We start from the raw sequence: 22,211 nt of genomic DNA, 5'->3' as shown, positions 1-22,211 counted from the left end.
CAGTATGCCTTGACGGCCAAGTGATCATGATTAATACGGAAGGGGATGTTTGAGTAAGTGACACGAGAAGAAGCTTGAAAACTCTGACGTGCATTCGATTGTCGCTTTTTCTCCCTACAACCGGAAATGCATCTTCATTCGCAGGCTAATACATGTAGGCACTGGCATAAGGTTTCATTTTACTAGAAATAAAATAACCAGATTAGCGGAAACGATACATTCAATCAGCTTTTTGACTTGTTGTAGGCATTTTCAGAGATCTGGAAGCGTGCTAATTACCTTGCGCTACAAGACTTTTAATGTGACGAGATTTACTCTTGCTGCCTCTTTGCTACTTAAGAACTTTGAAGTATGTCGTAAAGAAAGCCCAATTTTCTTTTCAACCTTTGCAAGAGTAATTTTGTAAAAGTCAGGCAGGCGGAAAAAATGGTAGGCCGATGCCGAAGGAGTTTTTTCTTTTCTTTTCGAGCAAGGAATATAATCTTGGTGCCGTGGCATGCCATGGAAGCAAAACCATAAACGTGACTGTGAATTTTGGCACCGAAAACCATCAAGTGTTTTTCAGCCAAGATCCATATAAATTTCGAAAACATGTACAACCAATTAATGTCAAAGCTGTAAGGTTTTTTTTCTTCACTTCAATCTAGGGAACGCCTGCAGTCTGGTAAAAGACACAATGAAGCTAAGCTATGTTATCGACCGAAAAAAAATTCTATAGTTTTTGCATTTGTCAATTCGGTCAGCCCCATTTAGAGGATATTATTTCTGGCCGCGAGGACAGTCCCCTTGCATGTTTCACCGACATATTCTGATAAACTTTCAAGGGAACGTGGTTAGACGTTAAATTTTAGTTAATTTTTTTCATGCAGTTTTGCAGTTGTTTTGTAAATTGCTATGTTTGGATCACCTTGAAAATTTAAAAATCTGAACATGGATGGCCATGGAATTTCTCTCATCAATCACACCTCCTTAGGATATAGTCCCAGTCCATCATGCTATATACTTAGGTTTAGCGCCAAACCCCCCGCAAGGAAAGGCTTGTCAGGTTTCCCTCCCAGAGATTAGAGCAAGCTAAAAAAAATTTGAAATAATGGAAAAAACAATAGCCTATGTCATTCAGGACAAGAAGTGGTTAGGCGCCTTTTCAATATTTGAATTGAACTACACTAAATCCTATTATAGACGTCAACACTTAAAGAAGAAAAGGAACGCCCCTGCACGTGTTTTTACATAAGCCATTCACCGAAGACCTTGATTCAATTTGAGTACGTGACCTGGGTCATTTCATCTCATGTTGTGGGTTGCAACGAAAATAGTCAAGTCTTGGCTTGAGTGTGTCTAACTTCCCTTGTATCAAATCACGCTTCACACGAAATCGTGACACAAAAAATGAAGCTGCTTGTTCTCAACATCGTATAGATAATTACTACATATCGAACTAAAAAACACCTATGCCTCTGACAGAAATATAGCGTGACAAGCCTCTGAAAACCAATGGCTGCGAAATTTGAATCACGCGATCTTCAATTGTACGGCTACGGAAGCGATTTGTCGTGAGACTGCTTAAAACCTGCACATAAGAAAAAAAAAACGCCAGGAGTTTACAATGACGATTTAATTACATAAGAAATATTGAAATCTCTCATGCTCTGGATGTAAATTGAAATTTGTTACCAACAATAAAATGCAACATGACTACACGTGCAAGCCTGGTCACGTTGCAGTCCTGTCTAGAGTCCTGAAAAGCAAACAGACGTGCAGCTACGCTGGTGATGAATACAATACGTTTGTAATTTTATCTCTGTGATAAACTATTATTTACAGTCGGTTAGGAACACTTCTTTCACTCTATGTTAAATCGTAGAGGAGATTTGTGAGAAAGATACTCAGTGATTCTCTTGAACATTTGGAAAATCACCGCAGGATTCTCCGTTAAAGTCACGGACTTTAGCAGCACATAAAAACAATGGGTGATATCCCAGACTATACCGTGCCCATCCTTGCAGGATTGTTCATCGTCTTCACTGCTATTGCAGGATTCTGTCTTTACTGGTATCATTTGAAAACGCGAAAAATACAGGAAGAAAACAATGGAAAACACAGGCACGAGGGACAATCGAAATGCACTAAAGTTTCTTCGTTCAAGTTAAATAGTAATCCTTTCATATTTTATATGGGACCTGTTCCATTGGAGTTTTGTACAACATCGTGCACAGATGAAGGGATTGGAAGTTCAAGGAGTTTGCAGTCGCCGTGCCATTTTAGGCAAGAGCAGCCTTGTGTTAAGCCACCTGAGAAAAAATGCGTTTGTACAAGAACCAGTAGCGAAATATCACCCAAGTCATCGTGCCATATGCACGTCATTATGGAAGAAGAAATCGAGGAAGTGGACAAAGGAAAGATAAATGTCTAATTCAGACTACGAAAATACGTTTCGCATATTAGTTGCATGTCCAAGTTAACAGCGAGCAACTTCTAAATCAGTACGATTCTTAGAAAATTGATTCTCAATCACCCTAACAACACAACATCGTGACTACCCTGTGACAAGGGATTAAATTCAAGTTTTTCTTCGATCATACTAGATACTGACGAGTATTGCGGAAAGTGAGTTTACTGTTGCACTCAAGATAAATGTACTTTTACTTATGCTAGAATTTTCAGTAAATTTGTCATTCGCTGTGGCCCACGATTACTCATAAACGCTTGTTAATCCTCGTTTGCGAGGGGCTGTAAGATAGAGCTAATTAGCATATCATATACCACATCAACAACATCACCGACTCCTTGAATTGTGTGACTTTGCAGTTTGTTTTACCATAAATGTTTTGTTCTTTAGTACGATTCTCTGCTTATATGGTACCTTCTCAAACTATATTCTTCACTGAGATTAAAACAGTTTTGATAGAGGTTTTTCCTCAAACGTTTTCCCTTCGTTATTTGAAACTTGCGCTTATACGCGGTTAGCTCAAAGATACGGAACTGTGCTTTAGCTGATCTGTTTACAAGGTTTTATTTTGAGATATAGTCTTCCATAAATAATTCTGTAAAAGAGTTTTAAAATATTAAATTGTCTACAAGAAACTGCAGATATTTTTAGCTCATTCGAATTGTCGTCGTGAACTTTGATAGAATCATGCCCTATACTTGGCCTTGGCTTGTGAAAAATATCGATATATTGGCCTGAATTGGATAACCAGCTAAAAATATACCTCACAATTTGAAGGATGGCTAACTTTGGTGTACACAAATCTTATATCCTGAAGACTGAGAATGCAAGTTTCAAAATATAACAAAGTAAAGTACATCCTTTTGTGCAAGGAGAATTTGTCTTTAGATAAAGCTTCGATCGATGTAATGAACTAAAACTCTTGTATGTAATGATATCCGAGCCCACAGACGTTTCCGGATCCTACACGCGCCAAGTTGGATTTTAAAAACATTTAATACTTGTAAGATTTTCTTTACTAATGCTTTTGTTTCTGTTTTGTTTTTTGTTTTAATCTTCATTCTAATACTTCTTCTTTACTTATCTATTTATTTTTTTATATTATGATAAGCAGCTTGCGTTCGTTTAGAGGCATAGAAACTTCCCCCGCCTATTTCCGTGTTTAGTGTTTTGACTAACAGCTGTAGGTCGTGAACTCAAAAAGTAATTGCACGCATAGTTCTGAATACAAACAAATCGAAGAAAAAAACCAACACTAGGCAATGCTAGCCTTGCATAAGTGTGTGCTGTGTTGTTGTCGTGCAAGGCCAGGTTCGGCACAGACACAATACGAAAGACATGTTTGTGACAAGATTTCTTCCATGAGTTTTAAACTGTTTGAAGGCACAAGCATCGAAAACTGAATTTCACATGGGAAACTGAAATGGTGCTTTAAGGCGGTTTTTGAAAAATCCTGTTTGTATCATTATTTTTCTGCCAGTTCCCCGATATTCTTTTACGCTTCATATTTACATACAGCAAACTCTCCATCCGATATTTCCTCTTCATTTACTTCTTGAATAACTTGGAGCTGGCAGTGAAAGTTGACCAATCTTGAATCATGGCTCATGCTTCTAAAGGACAACGGTCTGTCATGGAACTTTTCCTCATCATCCTTCTCCATAAAGCCCTCTATTCCCTTCGCTTTTCTTTCCTCCACAACGGATGGGGAAATCGGCGGTGAACTTGAAAACTCGACGTTAACAAAAGCACAATTGCAAAGGTCGCTTGATGGAAGAGATGTAGTGAATGGGTACAAATGATTGAAGAAGTTTGGTGAAAAGCTTCCGATATATTTCTCCTCTATGTCTGTAGATGGTGCTTTAGCTCTGTTTTCTTTCTTGTCAGTTCTAAAGTAGCAACAATAAATATAAATACCTGCCAAGGTGGCTAATAAAAAGAACAACGTCGTTATCAACGGAGCCAAGTATTCAATCTCCATAATGGTTGCCCAAGATTAGGTTAATTGTTTCCGATATCCGAAATCAGGCTTAAATCTTAGACTCAACGATCAATGAAATTGCATCCATTAGATCTTTGTGCGAACGATTCGCAAATACCATTCACAAACGCAAAGATCTAGGGCAACAGCTAACTACGAAGTTTTTAGATATTAGGCTGATATCGAGAAGATTTATGTGTCACGTTCAACCTGACCCCTGGGTCATGTCGGAGATCCACGTTTATGTAAGACAACTAAGGCATGGTGTGACAATTGAGACGGTGCAATAGGTGTGATGCATGAACATTAGAAGGCTTTTGTACAAAACACAATTTATTGCAGCTACATCTCAAAGCAGTACAAATATCCAACATCCTGCCCCTTTTAAACTACTTTAAAATTTTTGCAGACAAACGGAATTGACATCATGAAATCGTCAATTCAAGTCAGAGTTCCCTTACCTTAGCAACTGTACAAGTGTATCATTTAAGAGGGGCTTTGAATTCGTAAGTGTGATAACTGTTTGAAGACTGTACATGCCTACATGTTACAATTACGAGCGCCCAAGTACACGGGCAAATGCATCTAGTAATAAGAAATGGAAGAGCTTTAGAATGCGTCCAATTTTCAAACATATTTTGTGAGCTAACGACACTGACATGAGATAAAAGCGTTATCCTTTTAAAAAACAACACTTCTATTCATTTGGTATTGATCTTTCAATTATTCCAATACAACGCCAAAACTACTTACAATGCAGTACCTAATTACATTCGAGTTATTCTAAACAGGTCGTAAGTTAGCTGTAGCTTTGATTGCAACACTTTGATGCACCTATACTTATAATTTCCTAAAACAGTTGAGACCTTGCAACCATACCTAAACCTTGTAAAACTACAAAAAAGTTGAATTGCTATCGTAATGTTGTAAATTTTCTAAAATAAAAAAAGAGAAAGGAAGGAATAACGCAAAATAAGAGAAGCTTGTGAAATGAAGTACTTGTAGGTAAAGTACTCATCTGGGAATCACATGCAAAAATTCTGAAAACTGAGCGCTGTACGCTACTTTTTCAGTGAATTCACAGACTTGAGAACAGTAATGACATCATAACAAAGAGAATGGATGCGAGGAGTAAAAGATCATGGAAACCGGAGCTTAAATTAACTCCACCGTTGAAGACCCGGTCTTCCTCCTCCTCTTGGGTCGTGGGTGTTTCGGTCATTGTTGGTGGTGCTGTAGTTGTAGGTGGCGCTGTAGTTGTAGGTGGCGCTGTAGTTGTAGGTGGCGCTGTTGTAGGCAGAATTGCCTCTGTGCAATTTGGCTCTGAATTTGAATAAATGAAACATGACAGAACGGGTGAAAGTGAATAATGAGAGAATTTCAGCAGATGAGAAGCTTGCAAATGATGAAGATACAACACATGTAACAACTGGGTTGGGAAAGAAACCTAACTAAACTATCAAAGTTATTTAGGTTAGAAATATTCAATGCCTATTATTCAGTTTTCTAAATAGGCGCGCAGCTCTCAGTTCAGAACGCGCTTAAATTTCTTTCCTCGTAGAACCGCTCGCTTCGAGCTAGCTACCAGTCCTCGTGCTCGTTTGATCTTTGGAGGAGGAGGCCTTTATTGGCCTTTGAGTTTCACTCATCCACACCAAACGCACATTTGCTCGAAAGGCAATTTGTTTTGGTAAAAATAGCTCTCATTACGTTCTCCATTCCCGACCGTGGCTCCTTTCATTTTGACCAGGGCTCAGACCATTCATTTCAACTTCCTTGGCATAGTTGTCACTAGAACGTTTCTTTCTATTTCAGTTATAGAATACATTTAAACGAGGAGAAGGGGAAAAGAAAATTTGTATAAAACAAATAGAGATTATTCCTCTATCGCTGTTATAGAATAAATTGAAACGAGAAGGACTAGTAATTCATATGAAAACAAATAGAGATTATTCCTCTACTTCAATTAATAAATTGAAACGAGAGGGTGGCGAGGAAGGAAATTTATATGAAAAAAATGGAGATCATTCCACGGAAAGTGCGCACGAACGATTTTTATTCACGAGTTCCGATACATCCAATCCGAGTGAGTTGTTTTTGTTTTTGTTTTTTTTTTTTAAACAATTTTATTTACAAGACGATCACTTACACTACTTACAGCATTAATTACACTTACATTGTACTTGCTACTAACACTACTGATACTTATACTTACACAAATTATGCATACACTACATTACGATACATGTATTACAATACTATTAACATTAATTTAATTTACGGTTGGCGTGTTTACAAAGTTCTTTTCAATTAAAAGACAATCACAAGTAAACATACAGGTCTCAAAAATGAAGTTAAGTATAAGTCTAACCTAAAAAACAGCAGTATGAAAAATTAAAGTAAAAAAGCCCACGTGCGATAAAATTTCGGAAGTTCATTTTTTGCGGTCGCGATCTCTTTTAGGATTTCAAGTTTTCCCGTGATGAACAGTAGGAAGATTTAAAAATCTAAGATGTCTCCGCAAAGGCTTGTGCAGAAAATGTGATATTTGGCTAACAATAGGCAATAATTTAGGACTTGCCAATGCTTTGTCCTATAATGCCAGCCATAGAGTATATGACTTGTGGATAACGTTATTGTTTCATTTGTTTTTTGGTGCCACCAGTCTTGAAACAGAATCCAGAAGTCGAGTATTAGTGTGCAGTTTATTAATAGTTGATGCAACGTTTGTTTGTTTTTCCGAGTGAGTTGTTTAATGCATCGCAACTCGTGAATAAAAATCGTTCAAGCACTTTCCATGGTATGATGTTTTTATTTCATACATACTGAGATTTTTTCTCAATGACCGACACATTTCAAAGATTGGAGGCGAACGACCGTGGAAATACCTCGCTAGTCCGATCAGTGTTAATCTCCCTCTGTATGAAATAAATTACATTCTGTGGCCACAGAACGTACACTGAGGCTACAGTGGTGGGGGAACCAAGGCTTCGCTATCAAAAAAAACCTTTTAAATGACGTCGGCCATCGCGTCAACAACCACGATCAGACCATATCTACTTAAGGCTCCTACGGGAACAATGAAAAGAAACCACTTTGGCGTACTTGTGGGATGCGGTTGAGGCTACAAAGAAACGATGTATGGTATCAACACTACCATATTGCGCAAGTCTACCACACGTGACGTATAGAGGAGTGGAGCCCAACCATAAATAAATTAAACTATTCTTTTTCGTTGCCCTAACATCAATTGTTAAATTAATTGGAATAAAGCCTTTACCTGGACAAAGTTTACAGGATTTCTTACATTCTTCTTGTAAATAGGGATCTGAACAACTTGCACTGCTCGTAATGGAGCTCTCACATTGTCTTGTTGGATTGTTATCGTGGCAAACTGTAAATAGAGTGTATTGTAAGTACAACACATGCTGTGTCCAGCTCATCTATTAATTTTTTTAAAACACACGTACAAATACGTGATTTCATTTACATTTTAAACAAACAGCACGATTATTTACGCGCGGGCTTATGATTTATAAATGCATTATTAAAAAAGCGCGGTTTAAAAAATTAAAAAAAAAGGTAAATAAAAGTTAAAATTGTTATTATTATTATTATTATTATTATTATCATTATTATTATTATCATAGTTATAATCATCATCATCACTATCAACGTTAACTGTGTTGAAGAATCTGACAGAAACGTATTATGAAGAGTTTGTCTCCCTTTTATCAAAGTTGGACATTTTTCAATTTGCGCACGTGCTTGGCAGATTACAGATGCCATGCTCAAAGATTAACATGCAAAACACTGTCAGAGTCAATATATTACGAAACTCTCCTTACAATTTACTTTCGACATAACTCAGCCGCAAGATAAGGAGGGGCTTAAGCTTCAAAAGATTTACGAAACCTTTCTCCCATCGCAGAGTCGCTCTGAGCGAGTGCTTGCATGGCTTATTGCTGTGTAACCAGTCACACTCAAACGGACTAATGAAGGCTGAACGATTGACCCAAAGTATTTCCAAGAAAATTAATAAGTTTCAGCCAGATTCTTCTACACCTCATGTCCTTAAAACTTGGCATGAACATTGTTGTATAAGAACTTATCAGGAAGAAGAGCAAGTAAATAAGTACGATCTCCTCAAAAACGCTATCTATTGAGATGCAATAAGGCTCGTAAGAGACATACCTTCCAAGCTTATAGTGATGTTAGTTCCCTCTGCAACGCAAGTTATTTTCCCACCATCGTTTTTGGTGACGTCGACGATCGATAAAGTTGAAAAAAATGAATACTTTCTAGCGACGAATCTTGGGTCTGTGTAAATGACAGTAGAGATAAAAATAGTAACACCGATACTAACAAATCTTACCAATAACAAATGTTAACATTAAATTCAATACTGATACAAATTGCAACATTTGGCCAATTTTTCAATGAGCGTCCAAAGTAATTCGGGATTGCTCCACTTCTCTCTGCGATTAGACCAGAATATTTGCGCTATTTCTTCAACCGATCAGATTCAGCGCTAAAGCCAATCGCGACTTGGTGAGCTTAAGGATGTTGCTTTGTTTCTTGGAGTTCTTATTGGTTACTTGGGAAGGAGAGACGTCATCACTGACAGCATTTTGCTTCTTTATTATATTAAAAAAAGAGATTTCATGTTGCCTTGGGTTTAAGTTTAAAAATGCTTTTTACCACTGTATTATTATCCTACTAATAAAATAACCTACTGACAAAAATCACAACAATAATTAACAACTAATAATAACCATATAATATTCATTAAATCTTAATTACCATATAAAAGTACAGTAGGTAAAGGAAAGTAATAGGGGGAAACTGAATTCCCGCATAAAAACTGCTCTCCAAGGCTCATATAAATAACTGTACGTTGCATAAGAAAGAAGAAACTGGACAACAACTAAACAATAAACAAAAAGTAAAATCTGAATAAATCTCATTTCGAGATAACAAAATAAAACTACGTACAAAGATAATTCAGCAATCGAGTTCTAAAGGAATTCAACTGGAAGCTGACATAGCAAATTTAGTTAAAGAGTTCCAGTCATCAACGAAACGGTTAAAAAATGAAAACTTAAAATAGTCCGTCCTGGCTGTTCTAGGCCTTAATTTAATGGTTTGTTCAGTTATATATCACAGAAGACATCAAAATGTGGTAAGGACATCCGTGACACACTCGGTTGCGACTCGTGTTCAACTTTTTTGTTCTTATCACATTTTTACATCATTTGTGATCTATTACAGAAAAGGATAATGGCAACTCCCTTCTCTTACATTCAGGTTCAGTTCAGTCCAGTCCAGAGTTATATAGAGCAGATCAGTCTCTTCCAGCTCAGTCCAGTTCAGTTCAGTCGAGTTTACTCCTGTCCAGAATAGTCGAATCCAATCCAAGCTGGTCCATTCTAGCAAGTCTAATTTAGTTATGTCCAGTCTAATCCAGCTGAGTTCAGTCCAGTCCAGACTACGCTAGCCCAGTCCAGTCCAAACAGGGTTCAGACTAGGCTTGCCAAGTCCAATCAACCCTGATCCAGTCCAGTAAGTTAGTCCAGTCAATCGTTTGCAGCGAGTTTTTAGGGGAGGACAAACAACGCCGAATCAAGTGCAAGACCGTCCCAAAGGTAGACCTTGGTAGAGGGCATTATTATACAAACTTAACATGGCTAAAACATTTTTAAGAATTATATTACACCACGCAACCAAGAGAGAAGAAAAACAATCCGGTATAAGAAGGCATAATAAAAGAGGAAGCAAATAATTGTTGATTCGTCTGACCTTTAATTTCCTGTGAATTTTCTGTTTTCATCCACCTAACGTCCCCAGACTGATTGCAGATTAGAGTTGCGTTACATCCGGTTTTGGTGTGAACCGTAACAAGGAAGCCTTCAAAAGAAGAGTATTAAATTTATCATTACAAGAACTAGTGAAGGTGTATTCAACTGTTTTGTTTGATAGGATAAAAATCATCAGTCGGCTGACTAATGTCAGATTCGTTTTGCGGCTCCAACTCTAATGGTGTTGCCAAGGTGTTTCTTTCCCATTTACTGAAGAACATCTTTAGGAAGCAATACTTTCGTTTATTTATTGGATCAAACTCTAATTATTCAAGTTAAAAACGACTGGAAAGGAGTCAAATCAGATCACAACTGCTGTAAGTGGTTTTGAAATCTCGAGGAAACTCGTCCACGTTACGTACTTCACGTCATCTTGAATTGATGATATATAATGTATTTTTGTTAGGAGGTGATTTATCCTAATCAAAGTCCACTTATGTTTTTTAAAGTACCATATTTCAACTTCATCGCTTCTGTAGGAGCTAATTACTGATTGTTAAGGTGACAATGAGTGAAAGAAGTAAAATATCAGTTTGCTATAAGCATCGGAAGCCGACTAAAAGCCCATCTAGTCTGACGGGTGATTATGAGTTGTTGCGAAATGCACTTCCGTAACGGAGTCCCTTTATTTGATCACCGTTTTAAAAATTATAAAACTCGCCGAAACAGCGGACAAAGTGCGTAAAAAAAAACATTCCTGTAACTAAACTGTTTTTACTTTCCAGAGGACTTTATGGTTCACCTGGCAGGGTGGTGGGAATGCCTTAAAAAAGGCATTCAAAACAATATGGACATTTGCATAGCATTGGACAAAAATTCTAGTTTTAAGTCAGGTATCAGTCGCTTGATTTTAAAGGGGTTACAGAGGCCGGTTTTCTTGTGTCTCCCTAATTCATTGCTTTTCGAAGAAAGGGAAAATTTGTCAAATTAAAAATATCAATATATTAACACTGTACGAGTTACATGTCCGTTTTCAAATTGTCGCGACAGAACATTGATGTGACGAAGAAGGTACACAGTGATTCAAATATCATTATAAAGCGAACTCAGTACTATTCGTCTATCCCGTAAATCGTTTCTTGTGTAGAGAAATGTTCTTATACCGTTCGTCTAGCACGCTGTTATCATGTGCTTTCATGCACAATACTTTAATATCACTTGAAACATAGCTTTTTCCATCACTGATCGCTGTTGTCAGAATGAAGATCGATTCAAGAGCAAACTACACATAAAGCTTAATCCAATTACAACAAGTGAACTTGAAATATTTACTTACCTATCCCACTTCTTAAAATAACAGCCACGATAGCGAAGAATATATTTGCTCTTGTCATGTTGAGACAACTGTCATGAAGCGCAATGTCTAGCGAATCCTTTGAGTTAATAACTTGTCAAGATGATTTCAAATACGCGGTAAAATTTTCATTGATCGACTCAAGAGCAAACTACATATAAAGCTTAGTCCAATTACAACAAGTAAACTAGAAATATTTACTTACCAATCCCACTTTTTAATAAAAAGCAAATGACGGCCATGATAGCGAAGAATATATTTGCTCTTGACATGTTGAGACAATCGGTGACGAAGCGCGATGTCTGGCGAATCCTTTGAGTTAATAACTTGTCAGGATGATTTCAGTTTGATAAATACGCGGTATAATTTTCAGCAGTGATCTCAACTAAAACTTCTTCGCTCAACAGGGAATATAATTTTTTAACAATGAATCATGGATGACATCTTTTGTTAGTTAGCTATTACGTAAATCATACTAGTATCACCTTTGCACTTATTAAAAAGTCATGAGAGCGAATCCGATGGACGCATATCTTAAAATATTAGTAAGTAACCTGCACTTTGCGGTTTAGACTGACCCGAAGTTTTCATCTATATTCAGTACAGCCTAGGTAGAAGGAAAATTATTTGCCAATCATGAATTAGGATTGTCGTCGGCAGCAGATAAAAATCAAGCAATCACGGCAAGTTTCTGCGGAAAGCGTACTCCGACATCCGTCAGAAGGAGGTCATCTCCGGTAGATTTCCGATTACGAAATCCGAGCTCGCCCGATGTTGTCTTCGTGATGAAGGCCCTATTTAGCATATTAGACCCGCAAAACAGAGTAGAAACGAACACGTGCTTCGTTTTCGCTCATGACTTCGTATTAGTGTCAAGATATTTGCATTTTTTCCCGTTGCTTACCTATATTACAGACTCCAAAAAATTTCTGCGATGCCTCCTTTTCACGGATGGCCGATTACAACTACAACATAGTAACACCTCCACGAAATCTGTCAAAAGGAGGATGTTAAAACACCAGAGGTAATCTCGGGTAGATTTCTGATGACGAAATCCGAGCTCGCCCGATGTTGTCATGAAGGCCCTATACGGCATTTTAGAGCCGCAAAATAGAGTAGAAAGGAACACTTACTTCGTTTTCGCTCATGACTCTGTATTAGCGTTAAGATATTTGCATTTTTTGTCCGTTGCTAACCTATGTGACAGATTCCACAAAATACATCTGACGCCTCTTTTTCACGGATGGCCGATCACAACTGCAACGTAATGACATCTTCACGAAATCTGTCAAAAGGAGGATTTTAAAACACCGGAAATCTTCTGAAATTCTGATGAAATAAATTTAACGCAGTTACGTTTAGAGTTTAAGCGATATATTGTTATTTCTAATATGGTAATTGATTAAAAAATTGTTCATTACCTCAATTGGACGGAGATTAAGTTTGAATAAAATGTAGCAGGCGATATTACTTTTGTCGATAAGGATAATCCGTGACTTGTCTCACCTATTACATTTTCTCTATCTGCGTTATGCCATGATCATCATTAAAAATTCTACGATAATATTTTTTACAATATTTAGATGAGGATTTTCAATTCTAAACGCAAGAGCGTACTAAGGGAAACATCTACAAGAAACAGTTTCTCATGAATACATTTTAAAAATTCTTTTAGCTGACTTCTACATAGATAAAAATTACTACATAGATATATTTCACTTCGACGATTATCTTAATAAACAATTAACGGGAAGTTCTGAGAATCAGTTTTTTTTTTTTCAGTTTTGACAGATTTCGTGGAGGTGTTACTATGTTGTGGTTGTAATCGGCCATCCGTGAAAAGGAGGCATCGCAGAAATTTTGTGGAGTCTGTAATAAAGGTAAGCAACGAAAAAAAAAAGCAAATATCTTACGGCTAATACGAAGTCATGAGCGAAAACGAAGCACGTGTTCGTTTCTACTCTGTTTTGCGGGTCTAATATGCTAAATAGGGCCTTCATCACGAGGACAACATCGGGCGAGCTCGGATTTCGTAATCGAAAATCTGCCCGAGATGACCTCCTTCTGAAGGATGTCGGAGTACGCTTTCCAGTTTCTGCAAAGCGATACAGCGACAGCGGTCAAACATCGGGCATGCGCAATTGTATCAAGTTGTGGGCGACAGCGCACCGTATTTCTTAGCCATCTCACAAATGAAAGAAAATATGATAACAATTTTTGTAACATCTGAGGGATGCGACGTACATTCCTGTGGATCGTACTTTATGAAATTAAAAATCAGTGAACCGTAATTTTATTGCTTTTAGTGATTCGTAAAGTTGTTTATATTCGATTTTTTCGTGATGCACTATTTCTACTTTTTGATGTGTGTGAAAAGTATGCATGACCCATAAAGACTTCTAGCAAACGTTACGGGAAAAAAATTCTTTACTTTTGTCTGTTCTAAAGCTCTCTAACATGTTTGTAAGGACACACACAATAAAACTAAACTTTTCTTCAGTTATAAACTTTGCAAGATAACCAAGTTTGGTTGCATCGCTTAAGAGGACCTACACGATGGTATGAGCTGGGCCCGAAAAAGCCATTCTGTCTAGCGTGTGGCCCCGCCGGATGAGAGGAGAGAGGAAAAATAGCGGGGGTCATATAACAAAAAACGTACTTACTGAACAAGGTTAGTCCAGCATAACTCGCTCTAGTCTACGAGCAGTCTTTCCTTTTCGGCGAAGTCTGTCGCGCGAGTCTTAAAAATCATTGAACGCAGAACTCTGGTAGTGAGACGCACGAAAAGTACCCTTACTTCCAAAGTTCCGAGTTGAGTGTTAAAATCACTTTTCTTTCGCTGTTTTTTTTCGGACTCGCGCGATGGCTTCGTCTAAAAGGAGGTGGTCTAATTTCGCCGGCTCTCGTCACGAAGAAGGAACTTCGTTGTGTTTGGGTTTGTACGTCATAGCTTCAAGAAAATACTTTTGCGTCTCTTCCTCGCAATTAGTTTTTATTTTCATTACATGATGGCAGTTGGCAGTCCTTCGCATTTTTTCTTTTTTTTTTTGATGATGATTTATGCGAGAATTTGATGTTTTGTGACAAGCAATTCCCATTTAATGTGAGTATGGACAGAAGTTATTCCTTGTAACAATAAAATCTTGATCAAAATGAAAATAAATACATCATCGCTCAAGTTCGCCTGTATACAGCTGTTTGCGAGCCAGCTTCGTAAACATTTCAATAAACTTAAAAAGGCCACAGATCGCTGTTTTTCGATCGCAATACCGGCATCACATGTTGAACGAGCTCTCTGGCATTTTCCTCTAAAATACGGTCACGAAGAATTTCCTATTCTTGTTGTATACAACACTCTGTAGAGTCAGGCGTAATCCAACTTTTGTTCAAGATTATAGCCTCAGGGATCAATGAAGCTCGGTTTAGAGTCAACAATTTATTTTCTAGCCCTCCTGGCATATGTTCTTCAAGTCGGTAAGAGACCAGCTTTGTTTTTAGCGTCTCCATGTTCTATATATTTTCTGTGTGAAGAAGCAAGGGCCCGCTCAAATAAAAACACTTATGATCAAACTCAGCATTTGCGAAGAAGTTAATTTCATGAAAAGCAGATAAACAACCTTTACAAAATATACTAACAAAAATAACCTGGAAAAATAAATACAAAGATACGATGAGACAAAGCACTTATTAAATGCTGCGAGAAACATAAGAAACACAAGTTACTCGCACAATCGGGGTTTCAACAGGAAAAAAAAGAACACACACACTGCAACGAGAACATGAAACGCTAGGAAGTTGAAATTTTGACGTTCTTGATAAATTTCTTGCTTAGTTATCAGCATGTCGTCCATTTCAAAGGGCAACGACACAAGTGACATTTGATATCAGTTACCTTTCCTAAAATTCTAAAATCAGCTTTGCTGTAAAGGAGCAAAAACCTTTCTTTATCACAATTATGTAAAAATTTTCACTTTTGTATACAATCACCAGAAAGCAGACAACAAGAAGTACAACCTCTCTCCTTCCTGTCTCACAGAGTTTTACAGGAACTGATCCAAATAGAAATTTTTGTTTTGCAGCTCTTGCTATTCATTGCTTCAAGTGCACATCCCCAACGTCATGGTCGCACTGCGATCTTCTTGTGAACCAAGAAGCCAATCGAGACTGCCCAGCGGAAAAGACCCGATGTATAGCTGTGATGGAAAGGAAAAATCCAAGAGAACGGGTGGAATACAGGAAAGAATGTGCTAACCGTCTTGAAAATCCGTGTCATGAAAAACGTGTAGAGGATTGTAGGTCCACCTTATGTGATGGTGACCTGTGTAACTTTGCTCTCACCCCATCAGCCACCCTCATAGCTTCTGGCTTCCGCTGCTTCCGTTGTATAAGCAAAAAATCTTGGGACGACTGCGTTGAAAAAGCTGAAGAGATCATCTGCGACACAGGCTACAGAAAGTGCTACAAACTGGAGTTTAAGAGGGATGACGGCGTCACTGAATACATAAAAGACTGCACTGTTCCTCTGGCCTGTGGAAACTCGTCAATCAATATGCCTCAAGCCGAACGTCGCAACATTAAGTGCTGTGGCCAACATCTTTGCAACGAGGCGAGTATCAAAAGCTCCCCTGTGGTAATATTTGGTCCTCTTCTCCTTGTCATTGTGGTATTCCTTTTTGATGCCCAAAACAATTTGTGAGTAATCAGCATCCCCTTAAACTTTTAACTCCCAGAAGTGATTTATTTGTAACCTCTCCCTATTATATCCCTACATTATCCAGCCAACAGGTAATGAGAATACTCAGACTTATCAGAAAGTAGTTGTTACCTTGATCTAACACCAAACTCTCAGAACCTATTTACAGTTGCACGTAGAAGGAATAGAAACGTAGGTGTCATAATATGTAATTAACTAGGCAGGAAGGGATAGATAGTTTCCTTCCACAATATTGTACCTTTTGACAATAAAAACGAACGGTAAAACATGACGTTTCGACCAAACTTCGGTCATTTTCAAGGGAATAGTAAGAATGTCACGATGAATATATATAGATATATATGCGTGTAAGAAATTTAAAATTTTTGGAAGTGTAGACGGAAAATATAAGAATATACTTCTTCTCTTTGTATGTTCTTATTGCTTAGGGTTAGTTTTTATACTTATAAATCGCTATTGATAAATATTGTACCTCTCTCTCATATTTTTGGCTATGAAGTCTTTGTCAAATGTTAATTCTCAGTGTAAAGTTTGCAGTTTTGCACTCCTCTGGTGCTGATGAATCAAAACAGCTTCGAGATTGTAAAGACGCTGCTGTAAGCTAATGTTTGAGTAGCCCTCTTGTAGAGACCTTAAAAGTTTAGCACCACTCAAGGTGTCAGCTTCCCAAGATTCCTTTCGGTAGTTGCCCTGGCTTCCTCAGTGATCCTGACTGAGTGTTTCTCTTGTTCGTCTACACTTTCTCTAAAAAGCTAGTATCAGAGTCGAAACAAATGTCAGCGTCACAGAAGCTGTAATGAATCAATATCATTGCATTCTCTCAGGTGTGGAGTTCGTTCCTTGATTGGTTATTTATAAAAAAGTAATCAAGTTTTATTATCAATTGTTTATATTCGAATTAGTTTAAATAACAACAGTGTGTTACACGACAATCACCTTATCTTTAGGGCGTAAGGAACCTCGGTTTATGTTTTTTTAAGGAAGTTAATCGGCAGTAAGTTATTCACGGAGCTCCTTAAACTAAACTGTAACTTGTAAAAGCAAAAAAAATAAAAGTTGCTAAAGGCCCATGTCTGAAATCTGCACGTCTATGACGCGTTTCAGGTAGTGCAATTAATTTCTCGTTAGGGCATGGGTATTAAAATCTGGATCAACGGATTCAACAGCTGACAGCTCTCAAGTTGAAATTGTTACGAACAATAATAAGACATCTACATCTACATTTCTACATTTATTAAGTTTGTAAAATCTGTACAGACATCACATCAACTATTATTATGAAAAGATATAAAATATATACAATACTCGAATAAAACTAATAAAGAAATTGGGATAGCACTTTTATAAGTGTAAATATAAGATTAAGAAATAAAAGTGCCTGGTGATTTTTGACTAAATAGGCGAGTAACTTAGAATAAAAAACTGCTAGGAAGTTTGACTCAACTATTTCCGCAAGTAGCTTATTCCATAATCTTATGGTCCTTGAGAAAAAGGAATAAAAATGAATGCTCTTTGTCGCCATATCTTGCCCATATTTATAACGATGACCCCCTCGATTTCTAACTTCAGAATGGGGTTGTAAATAGCTATTAACATCAATATCAATTTGTCCACGGCTCATTTTATATAAAAGGTTCAGACGAGTCATACTTTTTCTTAATTCTAAGTTTTCCCAACCTAGATCTTCAAACATTTCAGTAACGCTAGCTGTAGGATAGAACTGAGCCGTTTTTCTCTGAATCCTCCCAAGGGAAGCAATGTCCTTTTGTAGGTATGGGTCCCAAGCGGCACAGGCATATTCAAGCTTCGGACGAACTATGGCTGTATAGGCAGTTGCTTAACGACGCCAGAAACTGTAACAGTAAGGGTACCAATGTTTGGTTTCATGTCGGTACTAACAACTGAGATATAAGAGAGGTCTTCACAAGTATGTACGTTCGAAAAGTGATTGCTCAGGAGTTCCACCTTCAGATTTGACTATCAACTTTAGAATCTGCTACGCCAGGGTCGTCGTTCTTTAATTACTTAATATATGTCTAGAAACGCATGGGATTTTCCTCAATAGCCTCACCCAAGTAGTTTGAAATGTAATTTTCTCTTGCAGACTTCAAGCTCTTGGGTAAGCGTTTTCTGGCAATTATTCGGAAATTATTCTAGTGTGCAGTATTTCCCGATTTCTAAGCCTTGCTGTAAAGCAAAGCCGTTGTTTAGCTCTTGTTTGTCTTCTTGGCGACCGATGGAACCAGGGGACATTATTTCGCAAGCTTTACCCTGTTTACTAGGGATATAATTATAACGAATTAGACTCAATCAAACTGTTTTATTCCACTCTCGTATTCGCTTATGTACAACGGGTGTGTTGCCCTGTTTACTAGGGATAGAATTCTAACGAGCTAGACTCAATCAAACTGTTTTATTCCACTCTCGTATTCGCTTATGTACAACGGGTGTGTAAAAAGCTACTCTGCAAAACTTGTAAGAAATCACTCTCTTATACGATATTCTCCACATTGTGATTGGTTGTTGGTAAGTACTGATTTAAAAGGTCATTCAAGGTTGCGTTGATCATGTAAACCGATCAATGTTCCAAAATCACTTAAGGCAGTGCTTTTAGCTTTTGACATAATGTTCATACTCATCATCTGACATGTGTCACGCACGAATCAAAGTCTCCAACAATTATACCTCTCTTTGTGGTATGCGAGTGTCCATTATTCGGTGAATATTATTTCCAAAATGGTCCCACATTTCAACAGTTGTTGTGTCAGAGTTTCCAGTTTCAGCCAATTCATAAGCAAGGCCTCGTAGTTCCTTCTGTCTACGGGTAGCATCCGCTCTTTTCCTGATGTAGATCTTGGGTTTAATGGGCTTTTTCCTTCTAAATGCAAAGTTCACCTCAAATAATAACTTTAACATTATTTTCGATTTCAACGTTATTTGCTAGTATGATGTCAAGGATATTAGCCTTTCTGGTGAGTTCTTTGGTTGGGTAAGCCAATGCTCAACTACGATTTCAAGTAGTCGCTTAGAGTTGGAAGAATGGCTTCGAAGTTCGTCCATTTGAGATCCGGAGCGTTAAAGTCTCCCGCCACAATTACGTTTGTTTGAGTTCAATCTATCACTCAGTTTGAATAAAGATAACTCAAGTTCTTGGAGGCTATCTATGCATATCTTTCAAGTTAGAACGATAGAAGGAGGCAAGGAATAACTATTTTGATTACTTATTTTGAATCTGGCATTGAGTCCAGATAATCTCGCAATTGGCATTTAGGTCGTCTCAATGAGTAACTACGATCACAAGCGGCCCAAGCTCCAGCAGTGAGATGATCATCTTGCGCAATAACAGTCATGGCGGAATTATAAGAGTTTGTATGGGAATATTTACGGCCGCCCTAAGGAAAAAAATAATACGTCAAATTCTCAAAAAAAATACCTCACCTTACTTCTACAGCGTAACGCTTGTTATCTGACCACTTACTTTGACGAAAAGGACCCATTATAGCGAGTTGTCCATTTCGACGTTTTCAACGTTCATAAGAAAAGCCCAAGGCTGAACACTCCATTTCCGAACGCCTGATCCGAGAAGCGAAAAATCCAAGCTCAGAATGACCGGGCGACCACAAAGCCAACGCAGAATCCAAGCACATATACCGTAGTTTCATTTCAATTCACTAAAAACTCAATCTTCCCCGCGCAACCGACACTAAGCCGCAGTTTGCTTCAAAAATTTCCAGTTTAGAAGTTTCTAACAGCCCGCGGCCACATCAACCTTGACACACGACCGTTGAAACCAGCTTGGTAACCCTACCTCCTTTTCGAACTGAGCGAAAAGCATTACGAATAGCTTTGCTGAACATCAGACGCTCTAGCTGAACATTAAATTGCTTAGCATTACACGAAATATTTCGATGGTGTGGCGAATTGTCAAGCTTGCTTGTGGCGTGACGTGAATACTATGTCGCCGAAACCACCAAAAATACAAACCGCAAATTGAACAGCGATATGCTGGGGGGCATGACGTCATCGAATGTGGAGACGCGAAACCATTACATAGTGTAGTCGCTGTGTGGAAGAGTATTCACTTCGCCTTGCCGTAAAGCAGAGCCAATTCGGTAAGTTTTTCCTCTTTTTTTCCCTGTCGACATTGTATTTATTCGTTGTCGTTCATGATAGCGTTAGTTAAAATAGCAACGATACTGGATTCTACCACGGTTTACCACAGTTTGCACGTGTTGGTGAGCCTTTTTATAGTATTAAGTAGTGCTAAGACGTGCATTAAATGTCGATTGCCGAGCTCTCTTTTCTTTTCTGACTCACGCTTACTTTTCAATGAGAGTTCAACTTCAACGGCTCTTTGAACATTGGAGGAGTACGAGAGAAGTCGGATTTTGTATGTGCCTTAGACGCCATGGTAAGAAAACTGATATCCTTGATCTGTTTTGACATTCTTCAATCAAACATGTAGTGTTTGCCAAAGGAACTTTCTTTCCGAGTTGGTTTTGAGCACATGCATACCTTCCTTGATGAGGCAGGTCTGCCATAAAATTAGTAAGAAAACGTTCAGACATAAAAGAGGGTGGTAAAGGGAAAATGGGGGGGGGGGAGGACGATGCTTCATAAGGGGTGTTGAAAATATATCTAAGACATGCTTTAAGTTGCTTCCCATCTTCGCCGGTGTCCTTCGGGAAAAATTCGTTCGCGCGCTAGTTTCACTAAAATCCTAGCAAACTATATATCAGAAGAAAGCTTTATAACTGCAGATTACGATAAAAATATAATGTAAGGGACTTTCTTTAATGAAGTGTCAAGAGGCGGTAAGGCGTGAAACGACTGAAGGTTCCTCTATTGAATTCATCGGGTATCGGATGCTGCATCATGAGCAAAATGGCTGCACAGTCTCATTCACAAGGCATCAATCAACAAAAGTGTGTCAGGCTTTTTCGATATTCTGATTGGTTGTGTCGATATCGGCATCTTTAGTTGGAGTAGCTAAAAGTATGCGTACTCCTCCAATGTTCAAAGAGCCGTTGAAGTTGAACTTTCATTGAAAAGTAAGTCAGAGAAAGAAAAGAGAGCTCGACAATCGACATTTAATGCACGTCATAACACTACTTTTAAGTAGTGTTATGACGTATTAAAATACTAGAAACATATTCAGGCCCACCAACGCGTGCAAACTGTGGTAAACTGGGAGGCCGGCAAACCGTGGTAGAATTCAGTCTCGTTGCTATTTTAATTGACGCTTTCATGAACGACAACGAATAAATGCAATATCGGCATGGTAAAAAAGCGGAGAAACTTACCGAATTGGCTCTGCTTTACGGCAAAGCGAAGAGAAGACTATTCAATACAGCGACTACGCCATGTGATAGTTTCGCGGCAGTCTTCACATTCGATGACGTCATGCCCCCAGCAGATCGCTGTTCCGTTTGCGGTTTGTATTTTTGTTGGTTTCGGCGAGATAGCCGCTCGGGAGTTACTACATCACGGGCGACGAGTGGGGGATGAGGAAAAGACCGAAATACGAGTGGCCAGCGGGGAAACAAATTTAGTACTTCATATAGAGACATATCAGTTATAGTTGCTGAAAACCATAGTGTTGTAAAGCCGAAATATCAACAGTATACTTCGCTAAATAAAATGTTAAGCAATTTTTCAAAAGTTTTGATGGCACATATATCTTTTACTGCTGTAATAAACAATAGAAGCATCGAAAAAGGCATCGGTGGCATCCGGAAAGGCACCTAGAAGAATTATATTTACGTTTTGTAACTTGCTGCGTGACGAAAAAAGAAAACCAAAACCGTGGTCTCCAAATGAATTCTCCCACCTTGCCCCAAAAAATTTTCAAATTTTCCGCAACTTCACCTTTTCCTATTCGTAGGTCCGACCAAGCCTTTATGGTCATTGGCTCC

At 38.2% G+C, this 22,211-nt stretch overlaps 2 protein-coding genes across 2 annotated transcripts; one reads left to right on the top strand and one right to left on the bottom strand.

The window, feature by feature from the left end:
* Nucleotides 1–3,476: 3,476 nt before the first annotated feature.
* LOC131771656 (uncharacterized) lies at nucleotides 3,477–12,256 on the bottom strand. The gene is made up of 5 exons (XM_059087516.2): nucleotides 11,788–12,256; nucleotides 10,230–10,337; nucleotides 8,625–8,750; nucleotides 7,711–7,824; nucleotides 3,477–5,753 (listed from the first exon to the last, which is right to left on the bottom strand). The coding sequence occupies exons 1-5, from the start codon at nucleotides 11,852–11,854 to the stop codon at nucleotides 5,509–5,511; spliced, it is 660 nt and encodes a 219-aa protein (XP_058943499.2). The 5' UTR covers nucleotides 11,855–12,256; the 3' UTR covers nucleotides 3,477–5,508.
* Nucleotides 12,257–14,851: 2,595 nt separating this feature from the next.
* Nucleotides 14,852–17,806, top strand: LOC131771652 (uncharacterized). The gene is made up of 2 exons (XM_059087510.2): nucleotides 14,852–15,056; nucleotides 15,662–17,806. The coding sequence occupies exons 1-2, from the start codon at nucleotides 14,993–14,995 to the stop codon at nucleotides 16,276–16,278; spliced, it is 681 nt and encodes a 226-aa protein (XP_058943493.2). The 5' UTR covers nucleotides 14,852–14,992; the 3' UTR covers nucleotides 16,279–17,806.
* Nucleotides 17,807–22,211: the final 4,405 nt, after the last annotated feature.

This window comes from Pocillopora verrucosa, chromosome 1 (assembly GCF_036669915.1).
Source record: "Pocillopora verrucosa isolate sample1 chromosome 1, ASM3666991v2, whole genome shotgun sequence".
Lineage (NCBI taxonomy): Eukaryota > Metazoa > Cnidaria > Anthozoa > Scleractinia > Pocilloporidae > Pocillopora > Pocillopora verrucosa.
This window is presented reverse-complemented; position numbering and strand designations above follow the sequence as displayed.